Source organism: Ictidomys tridecemlineatus, chromosome 7 (genome assembly GCF_052094955.1).
Source record: "Ictidomys tridecemlineatus isolate mIctTri1 chromosome 7, mIctTri1.hap1, whole genome shotgun sequence".
Taxonomy (NCBI): Eukaryota; Metazoa; Chordata; class Mammalia; order Rodentia; family Sciuridae; genus Ictidomys; species Ictidomys tridecemlineatus.
The window spans coordinates 76525558-76549110 of record NC_135483.1 but is presented as its reverse complement, the minus strand read 5'-3'; the positions used below and the strand labels follow the sequence as shown (position 1 = coordinate 76549110).

The following is a 23553-nucleotide window of genomic DNA, read 5'->3' as shown; positions in this document are numbered from 1 at the left end:
TTTCTTACATTTTCTCACACATGAGCTTTTGGGGAAATCCTAATATCTAAACTATAACAATGAGTCAAGAATAAACCAAGGAGGTTGAGGCATCATTCTCATCCTTATAAGAAAAATTGGAAAAACTGAAAATCAGTGACTTTTCTTGGAGAACTAGGATCAGAGGGTAAAAGACCATCTGAAATTTAGAAGACAAGTAAATTAAAAGAGATATGGCAGGGCTGGGGTTGTGGCTCAGTGGTAGAGTGATCGCCTAGCATGCCTGAGGCACTGGGTTCAATCCTCAGCACCACATAAAGATATGTGTCCACCTAAAACTAAAACATAAATATTAAAAAAAAAGTTTAAAAAAAGAGAGATGGCAACCACATTCTGCTTACTGAGCAGACTGATGAGTATTGAAGCCACAAGCTGATAGGAACACTGACAGCTTTATGTGTGTGTTAATGTGGAGAAAATGTTTGTGGATGACATTAGCATTTAAATTGGTGAACTTTGGGTAAAGCAGACTGCCCTTTGCAATGTCAGTGGGCCTTACCCAAAGAGTTGGAGGCCTGAGTGGAGCCAATGTCTGGCCTTCCTAAGCAGGAGGGAATTCTCCAGAAGACAACCTTCCAGTCTGCAGCACTTATTCTTCTGGGTTTTGAGCCTGTGGGACCACACTGCAGAATGAACTTGACAGTCTCTGTGGTTGCCAGTCTCTATATTCACCCTAGGGAGCTGGTGTTATATAATAAGCAAGTAAACAATAAATCAATCTATTTATTCTGTTTCTGTGGAGAATGTAAAACAAACTTAATGGTAATTTTGCAAAATTGCTCAAGACTGAGTGAGAACCCATGTGAACCAGACAAAATGCTGGAAGTTACCGTCTTATGGGGCCCCACACATTCACAGGCTTTATTAAAAGGAACTTCATGAGGTTGTATGGAAAGGATCTAACAAACGTTCTTCCATGGCCCTGGCTTGGGGAGGGTAAGGAGCATCCTTTGTGAAACACATGCAGAGACTTTTCTGTAAGAAACTCATTGTTATACAAAATTACATATAAGAGGATGTGAGGGGAAAGGGGGAAAAAAGAGAGAGAAATGAGTTACAGTAGATGGGGGAGGGGTGGGGAGGGGGATAAGGAGGGAATAGGAAAGGCAGCAGAATACAACAGACACTAGTATGGCAGTTTGTATAAATGTGGAAGTATAACCAACGTGATCCTGCAATTTGTACATGTGGTAAAAATAAGAATTCATACCCCATTTGAATCAAATGTATGATATATGATATGTCAAGATCATTGTGATGTTTTGAGCAGCCAATAAAAAAAAATAAGAAATACCTATGTGCCAAGAGGAAGCATTTGCCAGGGCAGAGATCTAACACCTTGTCCAAACTAAGAGAAGGGAATTCTTACTTCATTCATCCTCGGGCTTCCTGGCTCATATGGTGAATATAGAAACTAAAGGTCAATTTTTCCATGAAATTGATTAGGAATGGCCCAGACAGGGACCATGCTGTCAGGAAGGAAAGTCACAGCACTGGAGAAACACTTGTGAAGGTGACAGCCCCCCAAAGAGGTCCATTAAGAAACCAAGATTTAGCCAGAAGATAAAAATAGTACTCCCCTGCCCCCACACCTAGCCAGGACACCCAGCTATGATAACCATGTGTTACAGCAGAGACAGTTGAAAGCCACAGACAGGCTATGAGCAAGAGGATACCTAAGGAGGCCAAAGTCAACAGAGGAAAGAAAAATTAGGATGCTAGAGAAATGATGACACCTAAAGCTACATGAAACACTAAACATAGAACAGCATGTCGTGTATTTGATATAAAAACCTAAAGCTAAGGTCTATTCACTACAGTTCCGTCACTCAAGACGTCATGCTTGGCTTTAAACCAAATTTACAAGGCATGATCAAAAGAAAGTAAAAGACATTTTATGACTTAAAGTGAATATCAGAAGCAAACTCAGACGTAACCCAGATGTTGGAATTATCATTCAGGGATTTACTATGACTAATATGTTCAGGACCAAAATGGGAAAAATAGAGAACATGCAGAAAAAGATTGGTAAGATAAGGACATAGATGGAATGGCTAAGAAATAATAAAAAGACAATCCCAGAAATAATAAAACACCATAACCAAAATAAAGGATGCCTTTGACGACTCCACTGGTAGACCTGATGTTAAGTCAGGATGTTCCACAGAAAGGAAACCAATAGGATATGTTCCATATCATATCAATCTATTATAAAAGATTTATCATAAAGTATTGGCTGCCATAATTATGAAAACTGAAAAGTTCCATTAGTTGGAGATCCAGAAAAGCCAGTGATCTGACTTGAAGTCTTAAGAGCCACACAGACAATTGTGCAGATTCCAGACCATGTCTGAAGCCTGAGAACCAGAACCAGGAGATGATCCACGCACCAGTTCAAACAGTCTGCAGAAATATCCTAAATCCTTCTTTTCTGCATGTTTTTACTTTATGTGCACACTCAAAAGATTTATTAGTGTTCACTCATATTGGGAGGCCCATCTGCTTTACTTGGTTATTAAAATGCTAATCTCTTCCAGCAACACCCCCACAAAAACACTCAAAAACAATGTTTAATTAGATATCTGACCATCCCATGCCTTAGTCAGGTTGACATGTAAAATTAACCATCGTATCCATGATGGTCAAGGAAAGAATCATTTACCATGAAGATACATCAACAATAACTTCCCAAACTGAAATGCAAAAAGAAAAAAACAGAAGAATAAATTGGCAGAAAATCTAAGAACTCTAGGACATAAACAATTTTGCTCTTTGGGGTCCCTTGTAATCGCATAAGAACTTTGGATTCATTTTACCATTTCTGCAAAAAAATGGTGTGTTAATTTTCTAGGACTGACGTAAACTGATATTACAGAGCTGGTTGTTCAAACACCAGTAATTTGTTTTCTCAAAGTTCCAGAGTCTAGAAGTCCAAGATCAAGGTTCAGGCAGGTGAGTTTCCTCTGAAGCCTCTCCTCAGCTTGCCAATGCACACCTCTCACCATGCATGTCTTCACACAGTGCATTTTACCACATTTCCTCTGTGTAGGCACATCTTGAGCATCTGTCCTATGTCCTTAATCCCCTCTGCCAGCCAACTTGGAATAAGGCCCACCATAACAGCCTCATTTTTCACTTAGTTACCTTTTCTAAGGGCCCTATCTTCAAATGCATTCATACTCTGTAGTACTGGGAGTTAGAACATGGTGAACATGGGCTGCTTTTTTTTTTCATTTATTTAAGTCTTTTTAAATTTCTTTCCACTACATTCTATGAGTTGCATAATTAAAGATTTATAGTTCTTTGTTGGTTTTATTCTTGAATATTTTCCTAGCTTTGATGCTATTATAAATGGAATGTCTCTTAATTTTTTTTCCAGGTTGCTTATTCCAAGTGCAAAAAAATATAATTAGCTTCTGTATATTATCTTTGTATTATGCAATAATGAAAGACTTGTTTTTTAGGTCTAATAAACTATTATAATAACACTCAAATTGGTAAATAAAAATGGTACATTTTAGAATTTTCTACATACAAAATCATATCACCTATAACTCAAGATGATTTTACTTCTTCCTTTCTAATTTTGATGCCTTTCATTTAATTTTCTTGCCCAATTGCTATGGCTAAAACTTATAATACATTGTTGAGTAGAAGTGGCAAGAATTGACATCATTGCCTTATTCCTGATTTTAGAAGGAAAACATTCAATATTTTATCATTAAATATGATGTTCCATGAGTTTTTTTTTAAGAGAGAGTGAGAGAGGAGAGAGAGAGAGAGAGAGAGAGAGAGAGAGAGAGAGAGAGAGAGAGAGAATTTTCAATATTTATTTTTTAGTTCTCGGCAGACACAACATCTTTGTTGGTATGTGGTGCTGAGGATTGAACCTGGGCCACACGCATGCCAGGCGAGCACGCTACCGATTGAGCCACATCCCCAGGCCCCATGAGGTTTTTTCAGATAGCTTCTATCAAGTTGAGAAAATTCCCTTCTATTCTACCTTTATTTTTATAGCAAAAGGATATTTAATTCTATCAAATGATTTTTCCAAAATTACTAGGTGTTTTGTCTTTTGTTCTCTTAATATGGTATGCTAAATTAATTGATTTTCAGGTGTATTGCATTCCTGGGATGAATCCCTCTTAGTCAGGGTTCAAAACCCTTCATATAAATCACTGAATTTAGTTGACTAGTATTTTGCCAAGGATTTTTCATAAGAGGTATAAGTGTGTAGATTTCTTCTTCTTATATCTTTGGTCTGGGTATTTGCATAATATCATCCTCATAATATAAGTTCAAAGTATCTTTATCTCTCTCATTGTTGGGGAGACTTTGTAAAGTACTGGTGCTAGGACTAGTTCAAATGTCTGAAAGAATTCATCAAGGAAGCTATTTGGGTTCATTCAGTCTAGGTTTCTCTTTGTGAAGTTTTGTTTGGCTGTCTCTTGTTTTACTGATTCAATCAGCTGCTGTTTAGGTCTATTTTTGTTTTGTATTTCTTCTTAAATTCACGTTAGTAGTTCACATCTTCATAGGAGTTTTTGCATTTTATCTAAGTTATCTCCATTTGTTCATAGACAATTGTTCAGTGTTAAAATCATTTTTTTTCTGTTATGTCAATAGTGACGTTCCTTTCTTTGTTCCCAATTTCAGTAATTTGAATTTTCTCTTGATCAGTCTAGCTAAGTATCTCAACTTTGTTGTTAATATTTTCAAAGAACAAGCTTTGGGTTCTGTTGACTTTCTTATACTTTCCATTTTCTATTTCATTAATATCCACTCTGTAATATTTACTTCTTTCTGTTTGTTTTCAGTTTCATTCACTCTTGCTATGTTTCTTAATGGAAAATAGTATATTATTGATTAGAGATATTTTTCCTTTAATGTTTTTCCCCTATAAGCACTGAATTAACTACATCCATCTGTCTATTTTCTGTGTTTGGGGTTCGTTTTCACTCACTTCAGAAAATATTCTCATTTCTCTTGTGATTTATTATGAGTAACATTGCACTGAATTTCCATGTATTTGTTAATTCCCAAAGTTTCTTTGGGGTATTTATATCTAATTTAAGTAACTGCACTTGGAGAACTTAATTGTCTTCTTTGATTGCTCTCTAACACTGTCTTCTCTTGACAGTCAACATGCAGCCCAATGAAGGCACAGGAAAGAAACATGGAGCAGCCCACCATTAGGGTTTGATTTAGCACAGCTACTTCTAAACATCTTTCCCTGCCTGTGTCTTTGCCTCCTACAGTGTCCTGATAATCCCAGGATGACCTCACAAGCATAAATACCCTCTTGTTGCCTTTCTCAGATAACTGCCTCTTTCAAATCTTGGTGGGCTCCTCTTTCTAAAATAACTGTGCATTCACTATTCTCATTGTCCCAGACCTTCTTTCAGGAAGGTGCTCCCCCAATCTCAGGACTCTCCCTGTATAAGAAGAGTTCACTGTCCTCTGCACAGGAGAACTCTCAGGAGGCTCATCCTAAAAACCCCAGCTAGAGTGGAAGCCTTGCTTTAAGGTGGAATTGCAATGTCACATAAGTAACCAGATCCTGCTTATACTACTAAACAATTACATCTCCAAAAAAGTGTCCATTTTTCTTTTTTCTAAGATCATCACCATAGTGTAATCCATATATCATCACACCCCTGGGTGACAACAGCAGGCTATGATGGCTATTTTTATATTCCTTGGTTCAACTCTCGCAGGAACATCAGATTGCATTCCTTAAATGCAAACCCAGAGCAGTGCTAAGTTCCCCCTAACAGCTCCCTCATTCACTTGGAGCCCATGAGAACATCATCCACATGGTCCTAGGAGGTCTCATCTGGAATTCTGCCACCCAGCCACCTCATGCCTTTTTTCCATTTCTTGGTCAGATGATCTGCAGCCACACTGGTAATTTTTCAGTTTATTACAGATTTCATAACCGTTTAACACTTAACTTTCATCTACTATAATTCTCACTTTAGTAACAACATTACCTGACTCTCTTTTTTAAAGACTCTGAAATAACTTAGGTTCATTTCTTCTCATTCATCTTCATGTACATGTTCAATAATGTGATGGGGCTGGATTTTCTGAGATAGGTCTCCTTCTTTTCTTTCTTGGACTGATTATCAATATTGGCCTTTCATAATTTAAAAAAAGGATCTAAATTAGATTAATAAGTTTTAGTAGTCAACCTAATGATTTCCATAGCTCTCTCCATTATCTATTTGTATATCAATGGCCCCTGACTTATGCAGGTTCAAGTTACTTTTTTTTTTTGTTTTACTTCACTATAGAGCACAAACAATATTCATTCAAAAGTTGTACTTCATGTTTTAAATTCTGATGTTTCCTGGCCTAGGTATACATGCTATCTTCCTCCTTCATGATGCTGAGCAGGCGCAGGGAGCTGCAGTTCCCCAGTGAGCCCAAGCATTCTAAGAGGAAAGAAACAATACTCTGCAGTGAATTATGATGTTTGATAGGTTGGACATTTGTAATTTATGATATTTTGAACTTCTGATGAATTTATTGGGATGTTACCCCATGATAAATCAAGGAACATCTATATGTTCTATAGCATAATTGTGATCATTATAGGTTAAAATTATTATTTATCTTTAAAAGAATAAGAAGAGAGGAAAATGAAATGATAAACGAGATAAAAATGTTAATTACACTTATTTGATCATTATATGTTATATACATGTATTTAATGATCACTATAACCCATCAATATGTATGACTTTTAGGTGTCAATTAAAAACAAATTTTAAGAACCTGACAATCAGAACAAGCATTTTGTCTTTCCCAATACCCAACCAAACACCAAGTCACAATGAAACACATAATCTTCCCTAGAAAGAGGTTTTTCTATTGTCAGCTTTCTTCATAAGCACCCACTGTGCCCACAGATTTTAGTGGATCATTGCTAATCCTTCCCTCCATGGTTCTGGAGTTCTGGGTTAGAATTTACCAATGAGAGACATTCATATAAGGTTCAGAAGGAAAAGCCATTATGATTCTGAAGCACATTTGTCAGCAGATGCCTATACAAGGACTGAACTTGAGGATGCAACAAAGATTTCAGAGATGTGGCTGTGGCTTCCTAGTGAGCCCTGCAAATCCAGCAGCTATTCCTCTGGCTGTTGTGAATTCCCTGACTTCTTGCATCAAAGCCTATTTCTGTGCTTATTTTTCATAAAATAAAGATTTGTTTAAAGCCAATTTTTCACAGGACTTATTGCATCCACTCCAATGAGTCATAGAAAAACCACAGAGTTGCACATCTGCACATTCAGAAATGCCCTTTTCCATCTGACACAATCACTTTCACAACCAGTTTTTCAACATGGGCTGTTACAACTCATGTCTTTATACAGCAAATGAGAAATGAGCAGCACATGCAAAATTTGAAAATCCTAAGAGTTTGCTATATCTGAAAAGATCCTTTGTCCCCGGAAAGTCTCTCTTCATTGTTCCCATCCACCTCTAGGCACTCGCCTGCTCCAGTGTAGTTACACCTGAGGGCCTCCCAGGAAATTAGCTCAGCTTATCTCTGCTTTCCACTCTTAGCTCTTTATTTTTCCCAATTCCTTTTGGATGATCGGGCTGATTTCTGGCTTCAGTCAATGTTCCTCACTGCTGGTGTTATGTCATGTTTACTTACACATTTATATCCAATCTGATGGACAATTTCTCTCTGACATTCAATGTGCACAAGGCACCGTGAACCACTGTAACCTCTTCCCATCTGTTTTGCCTGGCCAGGACTCAAGTAATCCTCTGACTCATACTAGAGATCATAGCATCTTCTTACTCCCTTTTCTAACCTTGACTAACCTGTCACACACCTTGGACTCCTGACAGATCCAGAGCTAACTTTGCACTGACACAAAGAAATTGGTTATTTTTGGACATGAATTTTGCATCAATGAAAATTCCCCAGTGAAATAGTCTTAACTATTAAAAAATTTTCAATGGGAAGGAAGAGACAGAGTATTAAAGGGTAAAAGCATTCAGTTTTGATCTATTTAGAGAAATGTATGAATTCAGAATGTTATTGGAACTGAGAAAGGTCATCTAATGCAGTCTTTGGGTATCAATCCTTTCAGTCACTACCGTACATGTATGAAAGATAAAATTATCACCACCAATATGTAGACCAAACTGGATTGAAATGTTGATTATGGAGTCTACCTATGTTTGCAAATCATAAAATAAATTTTTGAAAAAGAGTTTGCTAAAGATGGACAGACTAATTTTGAAATGACTAGGCTCACCTTCTCTAGCCTAACACCAAGAACTCTTCCTTCTATTTCACCTTCTCTCTTCTCTGACATAATCACTCACTGCAAATAGGGTTTCTAAATGCAGAGCCCTAGGCCACTCCATCCATTCCACAATATTATATATTAGCCCTCTTAGAAACAAAGCCTCTCCTCCTTCAGATTTATGCTTAGGTTCACACTGGGTATGTGTCAATAATGGGGCATCGAAATCAGGAAGGACACTGACGTGCACACACCAATTTGGAATGTGGTACAGCCCACCTGGCACTGTGGTGCCAGCCTATGGGTGGAGCATACCCAGTGGGCAATGACACATCTCCAGAAAAGAACAGTTACGATACTTCTGCTGTGTAATTTCATTTGATCCTCACAATAGCCCTCAAAGTTCAGATGAGGACAGTAGGTCTGAATGATTAAAAGACAACTAGTGAGAACAGAACTTCCAAAAAGCAAATCCTGGGCTCACCACGTACTCTTCCAAGGTTTTTGATAGTGTGAGGAAAAAGTGTATGCCTCACATTGATGTTGATGTCTAAGGAACAGAGAGCTTGGAACCATGCCTTGAAAGAAACCAGGCTTGCATTTCTAAATGCAAACATCTTGATTGCCATTCCTAATACTAGCCAAATCCCTCTACTGATTCGTTCCAAACTGTAGGGAAAAATCAAAGCAGGAGCCAGAACAACTGAGAAAAGAAGCAAAATTGCAGGGGAGTATGAGAAATTTAAAAATAATTTTTAAGAAAAGGAAAGCCAAAAAAAAAAAAAACAGTAATCCCTTAGAAGCTTCTTCGACTCCATCAAAAAAAAAAAAAATGGATAAGAAAAGAACATGTGGTACCACTGAAAATTGTCTGTATTTTCTAGAGATAAAGAGAGCACCCAAACTCAATTATTCAGAAATGTGCTGGTGAAGAATTCAGAAACACAACACAGGGCTCCTGACCACCCAAATTCATGTGCATTGAAGACATGGGTATTAGGTGGAATAAGGCATTCTGCATCTTGGTGGTGAGGGCTTCCCCTACCTCTTCTCCCCCTGATGCAGCTCTGACTATGACAAGACTCCTTATGTATGTAGTTATCATCTTGATATTGCATTAAGACTTTGAAAATGTTGGACAGATTTTTTTTTTTTAAAGTTTACTTGTTCCAATCCACACGACAAGGACTTGTTACTTGGCGGAGAAAACAAACCTGCTCTTTGAGAGCTGTAATGGTTTTCTGAATTTCTGCTGCAAAATTGCTGAAATCCTGGAAAAACTTGGTTTTGGCCAAAAGCAACACAACTGTAGCATCGTCATCCACGTTAAAGCTGTCTTGTTGCCTGTTTTAAGAAACAAATGAAATGTTGAAAAATAAAAGATGCGTGAAGATTTTTAAATATCAACAAATATTCCTTTGACATTTTGAATATACAAAGCAGTGTGATTGGTGTTCTGTATAATCATAAAAGAAAAAGGTATGACTGGAATTTGAAATTAAAATTAAATGGCATATAAAATGATAATCCAGTATCACATCTGCTTTGTGTAGTTTATCTAAAATGATAGGGATTTTTATGAAATCAAGGGAATGTCATGTTGCATTTCATATACATTTGACATATTATTTACACCTCAAAGTATGTCTTTTCCTAATGAATTGTTCATTTCAATTTACACGTTGAAAAAGCTGTGACAAATTAGATATTACATATTATACAGTACCCAGGTGGGAAAGATCCTTGCTCTATTATAAATTCATGGCAAGAACTAAATTAAGAATAAGGATACTATGACAAAAATCTGATATCAAACCAGACACAAAATAGCTTAGTACTGTTGATAATTTTTAAAAAATTAAAAAAGTTTTTGTGTGAATTGACAATGTTTCTTAGAGCTTAACTGACATCCTCAAAAATCACAGGCAAATAACTTATTTGATAAATAGAAATGAAAGTTCCCACCATCTATGCATATGACATATTGTTAAAAATCAGATTTTATGGCTTTGATTTAGTTGATGTGATATCTGTGTCTCAAGTTTTCAACTATTTTCTAGTTTTTAAAACTTAATGCCTGAGAAGCCATTGTGACTTTCAAAATCATTTCACTTTGTTCTATTTGAAATACGTCCTCTGTTGTTAAATGAGAAAAATATCTTGCCAAAGCAAATACATCCTATGATCTTGTAAAAACAATTTCTAAATCAGAGATATTTTACAGATCTTAATGTTGGTTAGGGAAGTTACAATAGGGAAACACTGAAAAAGAAGAGAAGTTACAAACAGCAACAAGTTGGTCATTAGACAACTCTTGTGTTCCCTACTGTGAACTACAGGCACCATGAATCAATAGTGGCCACAAAACCAGCTCCTACTATAGTGCTGTTTAAATCAATGCAGGTGCCCAAGTGTAAAGTGCTAATAACTATAATATTAATAAGATGTATAATATTAATAAAAATTACTGGACACATTTATTTATATAGTGCTCTCTCCTGTAAATCCTCAGTGTCTAATCAAAAGGAACTTAATCACAGAGAAGCCTGGGTGAATGTATGAAGACCTAGCCAAGACTCAAAGTATGAAATGTGAGAACATGGAGTGGCTGATGTGGGCAAGACCAGATGTTGTATGGCATTTGCAATTGTATGATTAAGTGTGGGGTGCGTGTTATGCTAAGATAGAAAGGTGCAGAATATAAGGGGCTTCCATTAGGTTTCTCACATTCTCAGGGAAAAGAATATGCCAGTAAGCAAGCAAGAAATATCTTTATCAAGAGGATTGATAAGAACAACAGTGTACTTATGGTCAATAGCACTACATTTTTACATTTATTGAAGCATAATTAATATTTAAAACTCTATATATTTAATGTATACATTTGAATGACGTGTACACTGTAATACTAGAATCAAGTCACTATCCATCATCTCCAGAAATCTCTGTATGTTCTTTTGTACATCTTCATTTTAATTTCTGTCCTTCACTTTTGTGATTAAGACCTTAAGTATGTATATGAATGTACCACAGTGAATCTCATCATCGAATACGTCCATAAGAAATTAATTTAAAAAAAAAAAAACTATGGGTAAGTGGCCAAAAGAACAATAGCAGAAAGGAATCATGGGGTGGGGAGAGGGAAGGACAAGAAGAAGTAGAACAATGTATATTCCATGCCTTTATAATTATGTCAAAATGGATTCTGTTGTCATATATAGCTAAAAAGAACCAACAACAACAAAAAAGAATTTAACATGAGATCTAGCCTCTTAATGTATTCCTGCTTATCTTATTTTTTAAATTTTTAGTTGTGAATGGACATGATGCTTTTCTTTTATTTACTTATATGTGGTGCTGAGGATCAAACCCAGTGCCTCACACGTGCTAGGCAAGCGCTGTACCACTAGCTACAATCCCAGTCTCTTTTAATGTATTTCTAAGAGCACGATGCCATATTTTTTTTCTGTAAGTTCTATGCTATGCAGTAAATCTCTAGTATTTGTCTTGCATAATTGAACTTCTAAGCCTATTGAGCAATTATCCCCATTTACTCTTCCCCTGAAACCCTAGAAATCACCATTCTAACTCTCTATTTCTGTGAATTGGACTGTTTTAAACACCTCATGAAAATGGAATCATGTAGTATCTTTCTGCAAAAACTGGTTTATTTCACTTAGCATAATGTCCTCTAGAACGACAATGACGTATCTATCACCTAATACTTGTTAGGATACTAATATTAAAAAAATAATAATTACTATTATTGGTGAGTATTATATACTGTTGGTGGCAATGTAGAATAGTGTAGCCAGTGTGGAAAACAGTACAGAGGTTCCTTAAAAGTTTTCAAAAATAGCACTATTATATGTTCTAGCAATCTCACTTCTGGGTATTTTTCCAAAAATAGTAAAATTAGGATCTTGAAGAGAAACTGTACCCCCAGGTCCATTGCAGCTTTATTCACATTAACAAAGATATTAAAACACCTCAAATTTCTACTAACAAATAAATAGACAAGCAATACTTAAAATTTGTGAGGACTAAGCATGAAGTGGGGGCAAACACCTGTAATCCTAGCTACTAGGGAGGTTGAGGCAGAAGGACTGAAAATTCAAGGCCAGTCTCTTGGTGAGACCCTGTATCAAAATAAAAAGTGTTGGGGATGTAGCTCAGTAATAGAGTGTCCCCAGTACTAGGGGGAAAAAAAAGGTAGGTAAGCAGATCTCATTTTCTCATCTTAAGCATTTTTACAACACTAAAATAAAATTAAAAATGTAGTAAAAATGTTTTGTCCCTAGAAAGGATTATATACTACTTTAGAATGTGGTTACTTCTGAGAAAAGAGTCACTTGTACTCTCAACAAAAAATGGGGAGAAAAGATTACCTTTACTCATAAGAATGAACTTTTAATTATAATAATCATTTATATTTTCAATATATTCTTTTCAATAGGTTCCTCTTAATAAAAATTGCATATTTCATTTTAGAAAAATGCCCAATACAAAAGCATAGAAGAAAAAAATCATCAAAATTCATAAGAAAAATTGATTCTTTTATTTTAAAAAGTAGTTTCCATTGGTTGATTCTTGATCAGAAAAAAAATATAGAAAATACTAAAAAAACTCACATAGAATGAAAATTAAAATCACTGTTATTGTCAAAAATTTTTTCATGGATAAATAAATAAGATGATGACGTCTGCCTGAGGGTGAAGTTGAGAACGAGTCAGGAGAGCTGTGTGAAGAGAATACCAAGCCTTTATCCACCTCCTGTTTCAAGTCACTATGAGCACCTTCCCTATTCCAGGCAAGATTCTCCATGCTGAAGAGCTTGTCCTGTCACTCTACATGCCCAACAGTGCTTGGAGACACTTTAGCCCTCCATCTCGGATGAGAACACTGCAGCCGAGAAGGTTGTTAACATGCCCACAGCGTGTCACTGGTAAATTGCTCAGCTGGGATGCAAATCAGGATTTAAAAAAAGAAATATGCTCAGGCTCCTAAGTACTATGCAGACTGTTTTCCATTCATGGGCAACAGTAGGTTGTCTTGAACATGGTCAGATTTGTGCTTTAGACAATGTGGAGGCAGAGCACAGAAGCAAAAAAAAAAAAAAAAAAAAGACTATTTTGGAAGTTTATTGCAAGGAGGAGAAGCAGGGTGGGGAGGGAGAGGAGGAGGAGGAGGAGGAGGAAGAGGAGGAGGAGGAGGAGGAGGAGGAGGAGAAAGAAAGAAAACAGACATTATGGATGTTGTTATACTTCACTTTTGTATTGAAAACATGAAACTCAGCATATTGCTTGAGTTCCTTCCTAAGGGAAGATAGTAAGATTTATCAAGGTGAATTGATTTTTAATTCCTAAATAGTGGGTTGAAAGGAAGTTTCGAATTGTAATCAAGATGGAATTTTTTAAAATGTGGATAAAGGACAGAGAAAGTACAAGAAAGATGAACACAGAGAAAGCAAAGTGAAATTGCATCCTAAGTGATCTGTATATATTGATTGAGGGGATCTGAGCCCCTCTGGTCTGAATAGCAATGGTACCCTTTCGTTAGAAGACAAAAGAAAGCTCTTGTTACCTTGTTATCCTAAACTGAAAAATGATAAATTGAACTGATAGTAAAAGTCCCATAAGATCGGCAGAAAGCTAAAAATGAAACCAACAAATCTTTAATTGAGTATTGAGGAAACACATAAACAGAATTTTAGTAAGGCCACCCAGAGACGTCAGAGTTCAGATGAAATTAGAAAAAAACATTGATCCTAAAACAAGTGAAAAAAATTTTTATTTTTTCTGGATTTTTGCATATTTGTACCTATGACTTTTTGGGGTCGGAGTCCCTTTGATTGAACTCAGGAACACTTGACCACTGAGCCACATCCCCAGCCCTATTTCGTATTTTATTTAGAGACAGGGTCTCACTGAGTTGCTTAGTGCCTTGCTTTTGCTGAGGCTGGTTGGACTCACCCTCCTTAGCAACTGGGATTACAGGTGTGTGCCACCGTACCTGGTTTATGACTTATTTTTTATAAACTTTTGCCATTAGTTATTGATTAGGTGAATTAGCTGTTTATTCATTGTTTTCCCTGAGCAATCAGACTTTGAACTTAATTCCTAGTTGTACTTTTTAAAAATAATTTATTATCTATTATAATTATAATTTATATTTTATCTACTTTTAAAAAATAATTTATTATCTTTGATCTTTTTAACTTTTTTTTTAATTTTTAATTTTTTTTATTGGTTGTTCACAACATTACAAAGCTCTTGACATATCATATTTCATACATTAGATTGAAGTGGGTTATGAACTCCCAATTTTACCCCAAATGCAGATTGCAGAATCACATAGGTTACACATCCACAATTTTACATAATGCCCAATTAATAATTGTTGTATTCTGCTACCTTTCCTATCCCCTACTATCCCCCCTCCCCTCCCCTCCCATCTTCTCTCTCTACCCCATCTACTGTAATTCATTACTCTCCTTGTTTATTTTCCCATTCCCCTCACAACCTCTTATATGTAATTTTGTATAGCAATGAGGGTCTCCCTTCATTTCCATGCAATTTCCCTTTTCTCTCCCTTTCCCTCCCATCTCATGACTCTGTTAAATGTTAGTCTTTTCTTCCTGCTCTTCCTCCTTGCTCTGTTCATAGTGGCTCTCATTATATCAAAGAAGACATTTGGTATTTGTTTTTTAGGGATTGACTAGCTTCACTAAGCATAATATGCTCTAGTGCCATCCATTTCCCTGCAAATTCTATGATTTTGTCATTTTTTATTGCTGCATAGTACTCCATTGTGTACAGATGCCACATTTTTTTTATCCATTCATCAATTGAAGGGCATCTGGGTTGGTTCCACAGTCTAGCTATTGTGAAAATTTACTCGACTCTATACAATAAATTTGAAAAATTAAATGGATAGCCAATCCCTAAAAAACAAATGCCAAATGTCTTCTTTGATATAAGGAGGGCAACTAAGAACAGAGCAGGGAGGAAGAGCATGAGAAGAAGATCACCATTAAACAGGAACGAGAGGTGGGAGGGAAAAGGAGAGAGAAGGGAAATTGCATGGAAATGGAAGGAGATCCTCAGGGTTATACAAAATTACATACAAGAGGAAGTGAGGGGAAAGGGGAAATAAACAAGAGAGAGAAATGAATTACAGTAGAGGGGGTAGAGAGAGAAGAGGGGAGAGGAGGGGGGATAGTAGAGGATAGGAAAGGCAGCAGAATACAACAGACATGAGTATGTCAATATGTAAATCAGTGGATGTGTAACTGATGTGATTCTGCAATCTGTATACGGGGTAAAAATGGGAGTTCATAACCCACTTGAATCAAATGTATGAAATATGATATGTCAAGAGCTTTGTAATGTTTTGAACAACCAATAATTTTTAAAAAATGAAATGGATAATTAATTAAAAAAACATACCTTGTCTTAAAATTTAGTCCAGAAGAACTGAAAGTTTTAATGAAACTATGAATAAAAAATGGATGTTTTTAAAGAGCTAAAAAAAAAAAAAAAACAAGTGAATAAGTCTGTGTGGTAGAACCTGGGTTTGGCTGTGAAACAGGACAGAAGGCAGGTAATGCCTGTCATTATCCATATCACACAAGAGCCAGATCCTCATTAACATCTTATAAGACAAGGGATTGTCCTTCTAAAATGGGAGTCCCACACTCATTTCTAATGAAACACACCACCTGCTAGAGTGCACTAGTGAGACACACCACCTGCTGGAGTCAATTTAAAAAACCAATAAAATGCCAAATGAAAGGGCCAAGTGATTGTTTTCCAACCCTTTAATTATTTAAAGATGTTTCTAACAGGGGCTGCATGTCCTGGTCAGTATTCTAATATCTTGCAAGAATTAGGTCCAGGAACACTTGGAGTAAATTTTGTTTCCTTATTCTGGATTTTAAAGCTCTTCACTCTTTGCCTTGATCTTCTTTTAGAGTGTTTTTCCAAGAAAATTGTCCATTCATAAACATACCAAACTCCCTAATCACCATCTTTACCATTCTCCAAACACACCTCTCACTTCCCTTTCCTTTAACTTTCCTTACATTGATCTTTCCAGGAATGATAGGAACTCCCTTAAATTCTATGAGAATCTTAGCTTATTCTTTGAGATATTTCCTTTATATAGCCCCATCCAAGGTCCCCAGTTAGAACTAATCATTCATTGTTCTGAGTTACTCATTATTTTGATCAGGTTCATAACTGTATACGAGTGCCTTCAATGAGATAATATTGTTGTCTTTAAAAGAATATTTATTATAGAATATTATTACAGCATTTACTATTATTCTGTGTTTTATGGAATAACTATACTATGATAATTACTATGTTAGTACTAGGTTACTTTAGATATATATTCCACGTTAACACAATAACCATGTACAGTAAGTATTACATGACCACTTAACAGCAGAGGAAACACACCTGGAAATTTGACATCTTTTGTATAGTTATCAAGCAATGGAAAAGTATTCAAACTTGAGTGTGCTTGATTCTAAAATCTTCATCCTCCATATCACACATACCTCTCTCTTCCTAGATATTAAACCCAAAAAGACAGACTCTGTGTGTTTCTCATTTCTACACACTTCACAAATTCATACAGTAGAGAAAATGGAACCCAACAGTGTATTTAAATTTAACTGAATAAAATCCCACCTAGCAGCCAGCCATGAAAAACAGACACTACCCAGAGTTGCTTGAAAGAAATTGCCTTGTCCATGGAGTTGTGAATTGCAATGTTTCTTTTTATTTAATTACACCAGCACATATTGAAAGTTTACTTGGTGAAAAAGAACTACTAGGCATATCATTGTACAATGTACTTGCTATTTTCCAAAGTATTCAAGTACATAAGGAAGAGAAACTCTGTAAAGGAATAACTACATATTAACTCAGTTTATAAATTTCATGAAAGAAGTCCTAAGAGATTGTAAAAGAATAAGATTATTTCCCAATTTTTTAAGAATTAAAAAAATATTTTACCTTGGCCTTGAATTAAGCCTTCCTTGCAATACTCTGTTCATGAACAAAAATCAACTTAACAATAAATAGTATCCACTTTCTTACGATTTGCTGTTTCATATTTTCAAAATAAATTTGAAAATTATCAACACTGATGATGTGATATAAGGAGTCAAAAATAATATCAATGTCATGAAGTTTTTCTTCACTTTACTGAGATAAATTTCCTGGATATACTGCTCCAGAAGAAATGGAATTCAAACATATGGAATTCATCTGTGTTTGTGCCTTTTCATATAGTTTGTCTTACATGTAAATGAGCCAACTGTAGTATCTATAAAAAAAATTAAGTTGCAGAATGGAAGCCTATCATACATAAGTAGTCTATAAAAATGAGATATTTCTATACATACCTATTAAGTGGATCACTTAGGTCCACCTTTTTCTTGCCAGAGTAGCTGCGTTGAGCAGAGCGTTTCTTTCGAGATTCTGGTGTGAATGCTCTAGGTTGCCCTCTACTCCTGCAGTCTGTGGGGAAATAAGTATCCACAATAGCATTTGTGAGATGGGGAGTTCGATGCTCATCTAGATTACTTCTTGAATGGCCAAAGTGTGCATGCACAAATAAGCAAGGAACAAGAGCAAGAGCAACAGCGAGAAAGATTTTTCCTCTGGTCAGTGCAACTTTGCTGAGGGCCCACAGTCACGACAGTTGGGTTTGCAAGTGTCTGAATCTGTTTTCACAGCAACAGGTAGGATGCAAGGCCATCTGCAAACACTATAGAGGAGCCACAGAGTAAGTGATGCAGAAGGGTAGCAAGGGCATTGATTACATAGTACGTTTTAAGGACTTGGTGAGGAAAAGAGCAGAAGCATTGTAGGTGGGATGGTTTAAATTTTGAGGTTCCTCAAATTGTTTCATGCACATCTATGACCAACTGAGATATGCAATATAAATGCTCTCTATTGCACTAATGAACATATAGTAAACATTGCTGTATAGACACTTCAAATTGGCAAGATGGTAAATTTTGTCATATGCTTTTACCACAATAAAAAACATAAGCATGATATGAAAAACATTTTGCAAATAAATGTGAATTTTTTTAAAAAAATGCTCACTAGAGTTTCATCTGAAAACAGATGGAATGGAAACTAAGGTATTTTGAAAAAAGAAAAATGTTGTAGTAATCTATTTTCACAGAGAGTAAAATGATTTTATATAAAACTTTTTTAAAAGCCTTAAACTGGTGGGAAAAACAGACCCCCAAATATGTAATCAAATTTAAAGTGTTACATTGGGCAGTATAAATTGGAGGGTAAGAAGAGATTACTGCCTTTTGCACTGGGTAATTAGCAAATTATTTCTAATTAAATAGTAAGGATAACACAAATCTTCACTTACCATATATAAATTAAATTCAAGAAGAATATGCCTTATGATAGATTATTAAGTAAATATATATATAGCAAATTTAGGATAGTATTTTGAGTTAACACAATGAACTGCAAACACTATAAAATTAGGCAAAATAAAACAAAATTTCATACAAATATGAAATAAAATATGGGCTCATTGTCATGAAGACATTGAAAATAGACCAGAATTAAAATACTCAAAAATGGTAGCAGTGATGTAACTATCATATTGGTCATCTGTTGTTGTTTTCTTTTTTATTTTAACTTCTACGTTTTGTTGTATCTCTGTTTTCAGTAGAATAAGCCTTTGTCTTTGCAAAATCCAAAATCAATTCATCCAAGGAAAACCAAGGCAAGGTGAAAAACTAAGGTGCAATAGTGAATTGTCACATCATTATCTGTTACCATCATTGAATGAAAGATTTCTGTAAATGCAACTTTTTAAAAAATTTCTTAAGTGAGAGAGAGAGAGAGAATTAATCTTTTTTTTTTTTTTTTTTTTTTTTTTTTGTAGATGGACACAACACAATGCCTTTATTTTTATGTGGTGCTGAGAATTGAACCCGGGTCCCGCCCGTGCTAGGCAAGCACTCTACCGCTAAACCACAATCCCAGACCTGTAAATGCAACTTTAACAGATATATAGGGTTATTTCAAATACTGAGTCACTTTAATGGAGCAAGAGAACAAGCAAAGAGTTTCATGAATCTATAAAACAATTATTCAATAAGGGGGCAGAATGGTGGCAATGAAAATGAACACTGACTCGGCAGCTCTGGTAAAGAACTTGTGGCAAAAGTGTGCCACTGAAAATGTTTATCTTGCTATTTTTCCTAACAACAAAATCAAGATATTCTAGATAAAATTATACCCAGGGATATAAAATTATACCAAGGGACCCATACATTTATGTTTCCCATGATTTTTACTCTATTACTTCAACCAATACTTTATTAATAGTCAAAAATGTGCAAATATTTGCTGATTTGTGTGACAAAAAAGTAAGTAAAATATTTTATTTGATACAACTAAAGAAAGTACATTTCAATCATGTAATGAAACTTTGCTTTTATTTCTGAAGAGCAATGGGTTTGAGCAATAAATATTTACAGAGAACATATACATTAAGGTATTAGATGAGGTATTCTTGGGAAAATAAAGTATGGTTCCTGGTTTTGAACAATGTACAAGCATACTCCCAGTACAGGAAAACATTTCCAGATAAGCTAAATGTTGCCCCTTCAAGTCCTCAAATGGGAAAAAATGTAGATAAAGTGCACTGCAGATAAACTGTCATCATTTATTATCTCTCATTTATTTGTTAAAGATGCAATTTTAGAATGTATTCATTTCAAAGCACCAACAGAATATGTACAAGGTCATATGCATAAAACCCAAGAGCAAAGAGTTAGTGTATATAACATTGTAGGTATAGAGAGAAACACATGATCAGAACCAATCCACGGGACTGCAGTTAACAAGTGCAGCTCTAATGTGACAGCTAAGATGTTATATTTCGAACATCTTTTTTTTTTAATTTACCTTGGTATTTATCTCTAGTTGCTACAAAAATTGCAGAGAATCCTTGATTGATAGTGTTTAGTTCTTAGGTGAACAACATTTGAATTTAAATAGCATATTAATTTGGTAAATGTTTTGGTTTTATACTTATGCATATAGGTCTTAAATATGTATGTGCTATACTCTCTCTGAGCGCGTATATACATACATATGTATGCTCTAGATCTGTTCTTAGGCTTTGTGTGAATGTTCTATTTGACACTGTACAATAACCTATGTCATTATCTCTACTGTTAACTTGAGGAAACCAAAGCACAGAGAGATTGCATTCACTTGTCCAAAGTTCTACAACTTTTTTTACAAAAGGGACAGGATTTTAATACAGACTGTTGGAATTAAGACATCCAATCTGCTGGTACTACCTTACAGCACAGAAAGAAAAGCAGAGCTAACAAGATGAACTCTTAGATTCCTGGCTTGTGCAACTAGGGAAATAATGGTGGCATTATTTGTTATTGAATGAATGAATAGCTGGGCCTAGGCTTGAAGGTAAAAAGACATAAGGTAAGTTTAGGTTGGCTCAAAAGTGTTGTCAAATTTCTGATCAACACATATATAACACATGGAGTGTTTCAATATACCTAGAAGAGATGTGGATGAAGACACAGCTACATGGATCATTTTCAAGAAGCATAATATGGTGTGTGTGTACATGTGTATATATGTGTGCCTGTCTCTAGCTACTCATTTAGTCTTATTTGACTTCCACGGCCCCTGAATGTGATTTTGCTCTGTGAATGGTGACCTAGAGCTATGCTAGGTCTTATTAAATCAAGCAAGTTGCTTCCCTGGTTTACTTATGCAGCGGAATCTTGCCTTCTCTCTAAGGCACAATTCATAGCAACTAGACCAGTTCCAGCTTTATTTGGTCATATCAGAGAACAGGTACCATGCCCAGCTCCTCCACGAAGTCTTTCCTGAACTATCAAGAGCACATAAAATGGAAATTTGTGACACTTTGTCATACTACTCTCCTTCATCTAAGAAGATGTTGAGAGGAAGGCTCAGTCCTACCTATCAAATTATCCTTTGTATCTAGCATAGCTCTTGCATAAAGTACACACTCAATGAATATTTTTGCCAATATTTCTGCTATGCTCTTTTTTTTTGCTCCCAATTCTCCCTGTAAATTCAACTAAAATAGGCCAGTACTACACATCCCCCTGTCTGCTTACTATACTGCCTTGAAATTTCCCCTGCAACATAAACTAGAGCATCATCTTTAAGCTCAGCTTCACATAATCTTAAGGCATGGGCAAAACACATCTAAATTTTTTTGCCACAGTGTAACAAAAGTGACTTCTAGTCTAGTTTCCAGTAGAATTCTCATTTCCATCAGAAACCTCTTCAGCATCACCTTGACTGCCTATCAGCATTCCTATCACATTCGGGTCTTCTGGCCCTTACAAGGAATCCCTTGTTAAGTTTAGAGAATTCTAGTCCTTTTTCAGCTTGCATCTCCAAACTTTTCCAAACTCCTCTTGAACACCAATTCTAAAGGCACCAGTTCCAAAGACTTTTCCACATTATGAAGTATAGTCACAGCAATGATCCCACTATAAGGTATAGTCACAGCAACGATCCCACTATGAGGTACCCATCTGGGGGATTATGCAGCATTCTGTCACTGTGACAACATGTGAAATAATCAAGTTATAAGGGGAAAAGATTAATTTGGGCTTACAATTTTGGATGTTTCAGTCCTTGATTGGTTGACCCTATAGCTCTGGGTTAGCAGCAGGCAACACAGCATGGCAGAAGTGCACACCCACTCACCTTACAGTCAGAAAGAGAGAAAGTGGAAGAGGCTGGGGTCCCACAATCCCCTTCAAAGGTGGTCCCTCAGTGACTGGAAGAACTCCCACTAGGGTACCTCTTAAAGTGTCCATGAGCTTCCAATAGTACCACACTGGGAAGCAATCCTTTAATACATGAACCTTTGGGAGACACTTAAGATCTAAACTATAAGAACATTTCTTATTTGCTTGCAAGAAGAGAAAAAGAATGAATAATTTAAAAGAAACACATAAAATGACAATTCATTACGGCAGGAGTTTGACAATAGGTTTATTCAAACCTGTGATTTTATATTGCATATGTACATTACAGCAAAATATTCCTAGTTCTGAAAAAGAAACCAAGACTACTAAGACTTCATATTTTCAGATGATGATTCACTTGAATTGGAATCAACACTAAACTTCCCGCAATTGTCTTGACAGGAAAAGATGTCCCCCAGAAAACCACTGATGTGTCTTCATACTCTCATTGCCATCTCAATTTTTTTTTCTACTCTTCAGGATAACTGTGTGCCACAAATGAAGTGGGTTTAAACAATACAAATGCACTTTCAATGTTTGAACTGTATCGCTCCAAAATTTTTATATTTAAATTCTAACAACCTCCAGCCCTCGCAAGGGGTAAACAGCCTACAAAAAAAAAAAAAAGGACAGTATAGTATTGGCTTTAAACAAAAATCCACTCTTGTGAATCATTTTGATCACGTCAATGGAGAGACTCTTTAATTTTTTATTAAGATTTGTTTTTCTACTTTTCTCCTTTTTACTTTGAATTTGAGTGTAAAGGGTTGCATCTGTGTGTGTCACTGTGACAATACAGTGTGTGTGTATGTGTGTTGTTGTGTAGCTGTGTTGATTGGCTAATGAAATATACATATGTGCATTGTACCTATTCATTTTTATCATTTTTAACACATTTTTCTTGCTTTTTCACCTTTTTAAAATTTACTCAATTGTGTATTATTCTACTTGCTTTTGATTTTAGAGGAGCAGCGTTTATCATTTATGTGTTATTGTTTAACATTTTATTTGTTTGGGCTTTTGTTTTTCTTTCTCTTTTTACTCCTTTTCTCTCTTTCCCCTTCAATAACCAAATTTGCTTATTCTATCTCTCTAATTATTCATTTTAATTATTTTATTCGTTCTTTACTCCTCCTTCTTTATAGGCACCACTTGTTACCTCTCTCCTGCTACACAGAAGTACATATGTGCTCACCTTTTAATATTTTAAACCTTCTTTCACTTTCCACCCCAGTTTCCTTCCTCTTAGTGAATGAAAATTTTACTATCTTGAAGACTAATTTAATTTATATAATCACTGCGCTACCATTCACTTTATAGTGACTACTTCTTACTGGGGGTTGTAGTTACCTGCTGCATACTTCAGTGCTAGAGCTAGCTCACTATAGTTCACTGCTTTTTCTGTTGTTAAATGCTGAC

General features: G+C 35.7%; 1 protein-coding gene across 1 annotated transcript in view; it reads right to left on the bottom strand.

The window, feature by feature from the left end:
• Pxdnl (peroxidasin like) overlaps positions 1 to 23553 on the bottom strand; it is a 439633-nt gene that overhangs the window by 8338 nt on the left and 407742 nt on the right. The window contains exons 20-21 of the mRNA XM_078017185.1: positions 17728 to 17842; positions 9527 to 9656 (exon numbers count right to left, since the gene is read on the bottom strand). Coding sequence (XP_077873311.1) covers positions 9527 to 9656; positions 17728 to 17842 — 245 coding nt within the window. The remainder of the gene's footprint in view (positions 1 to 9526; positions 9657 to 17727; positions 17843 to 23553) is intronic.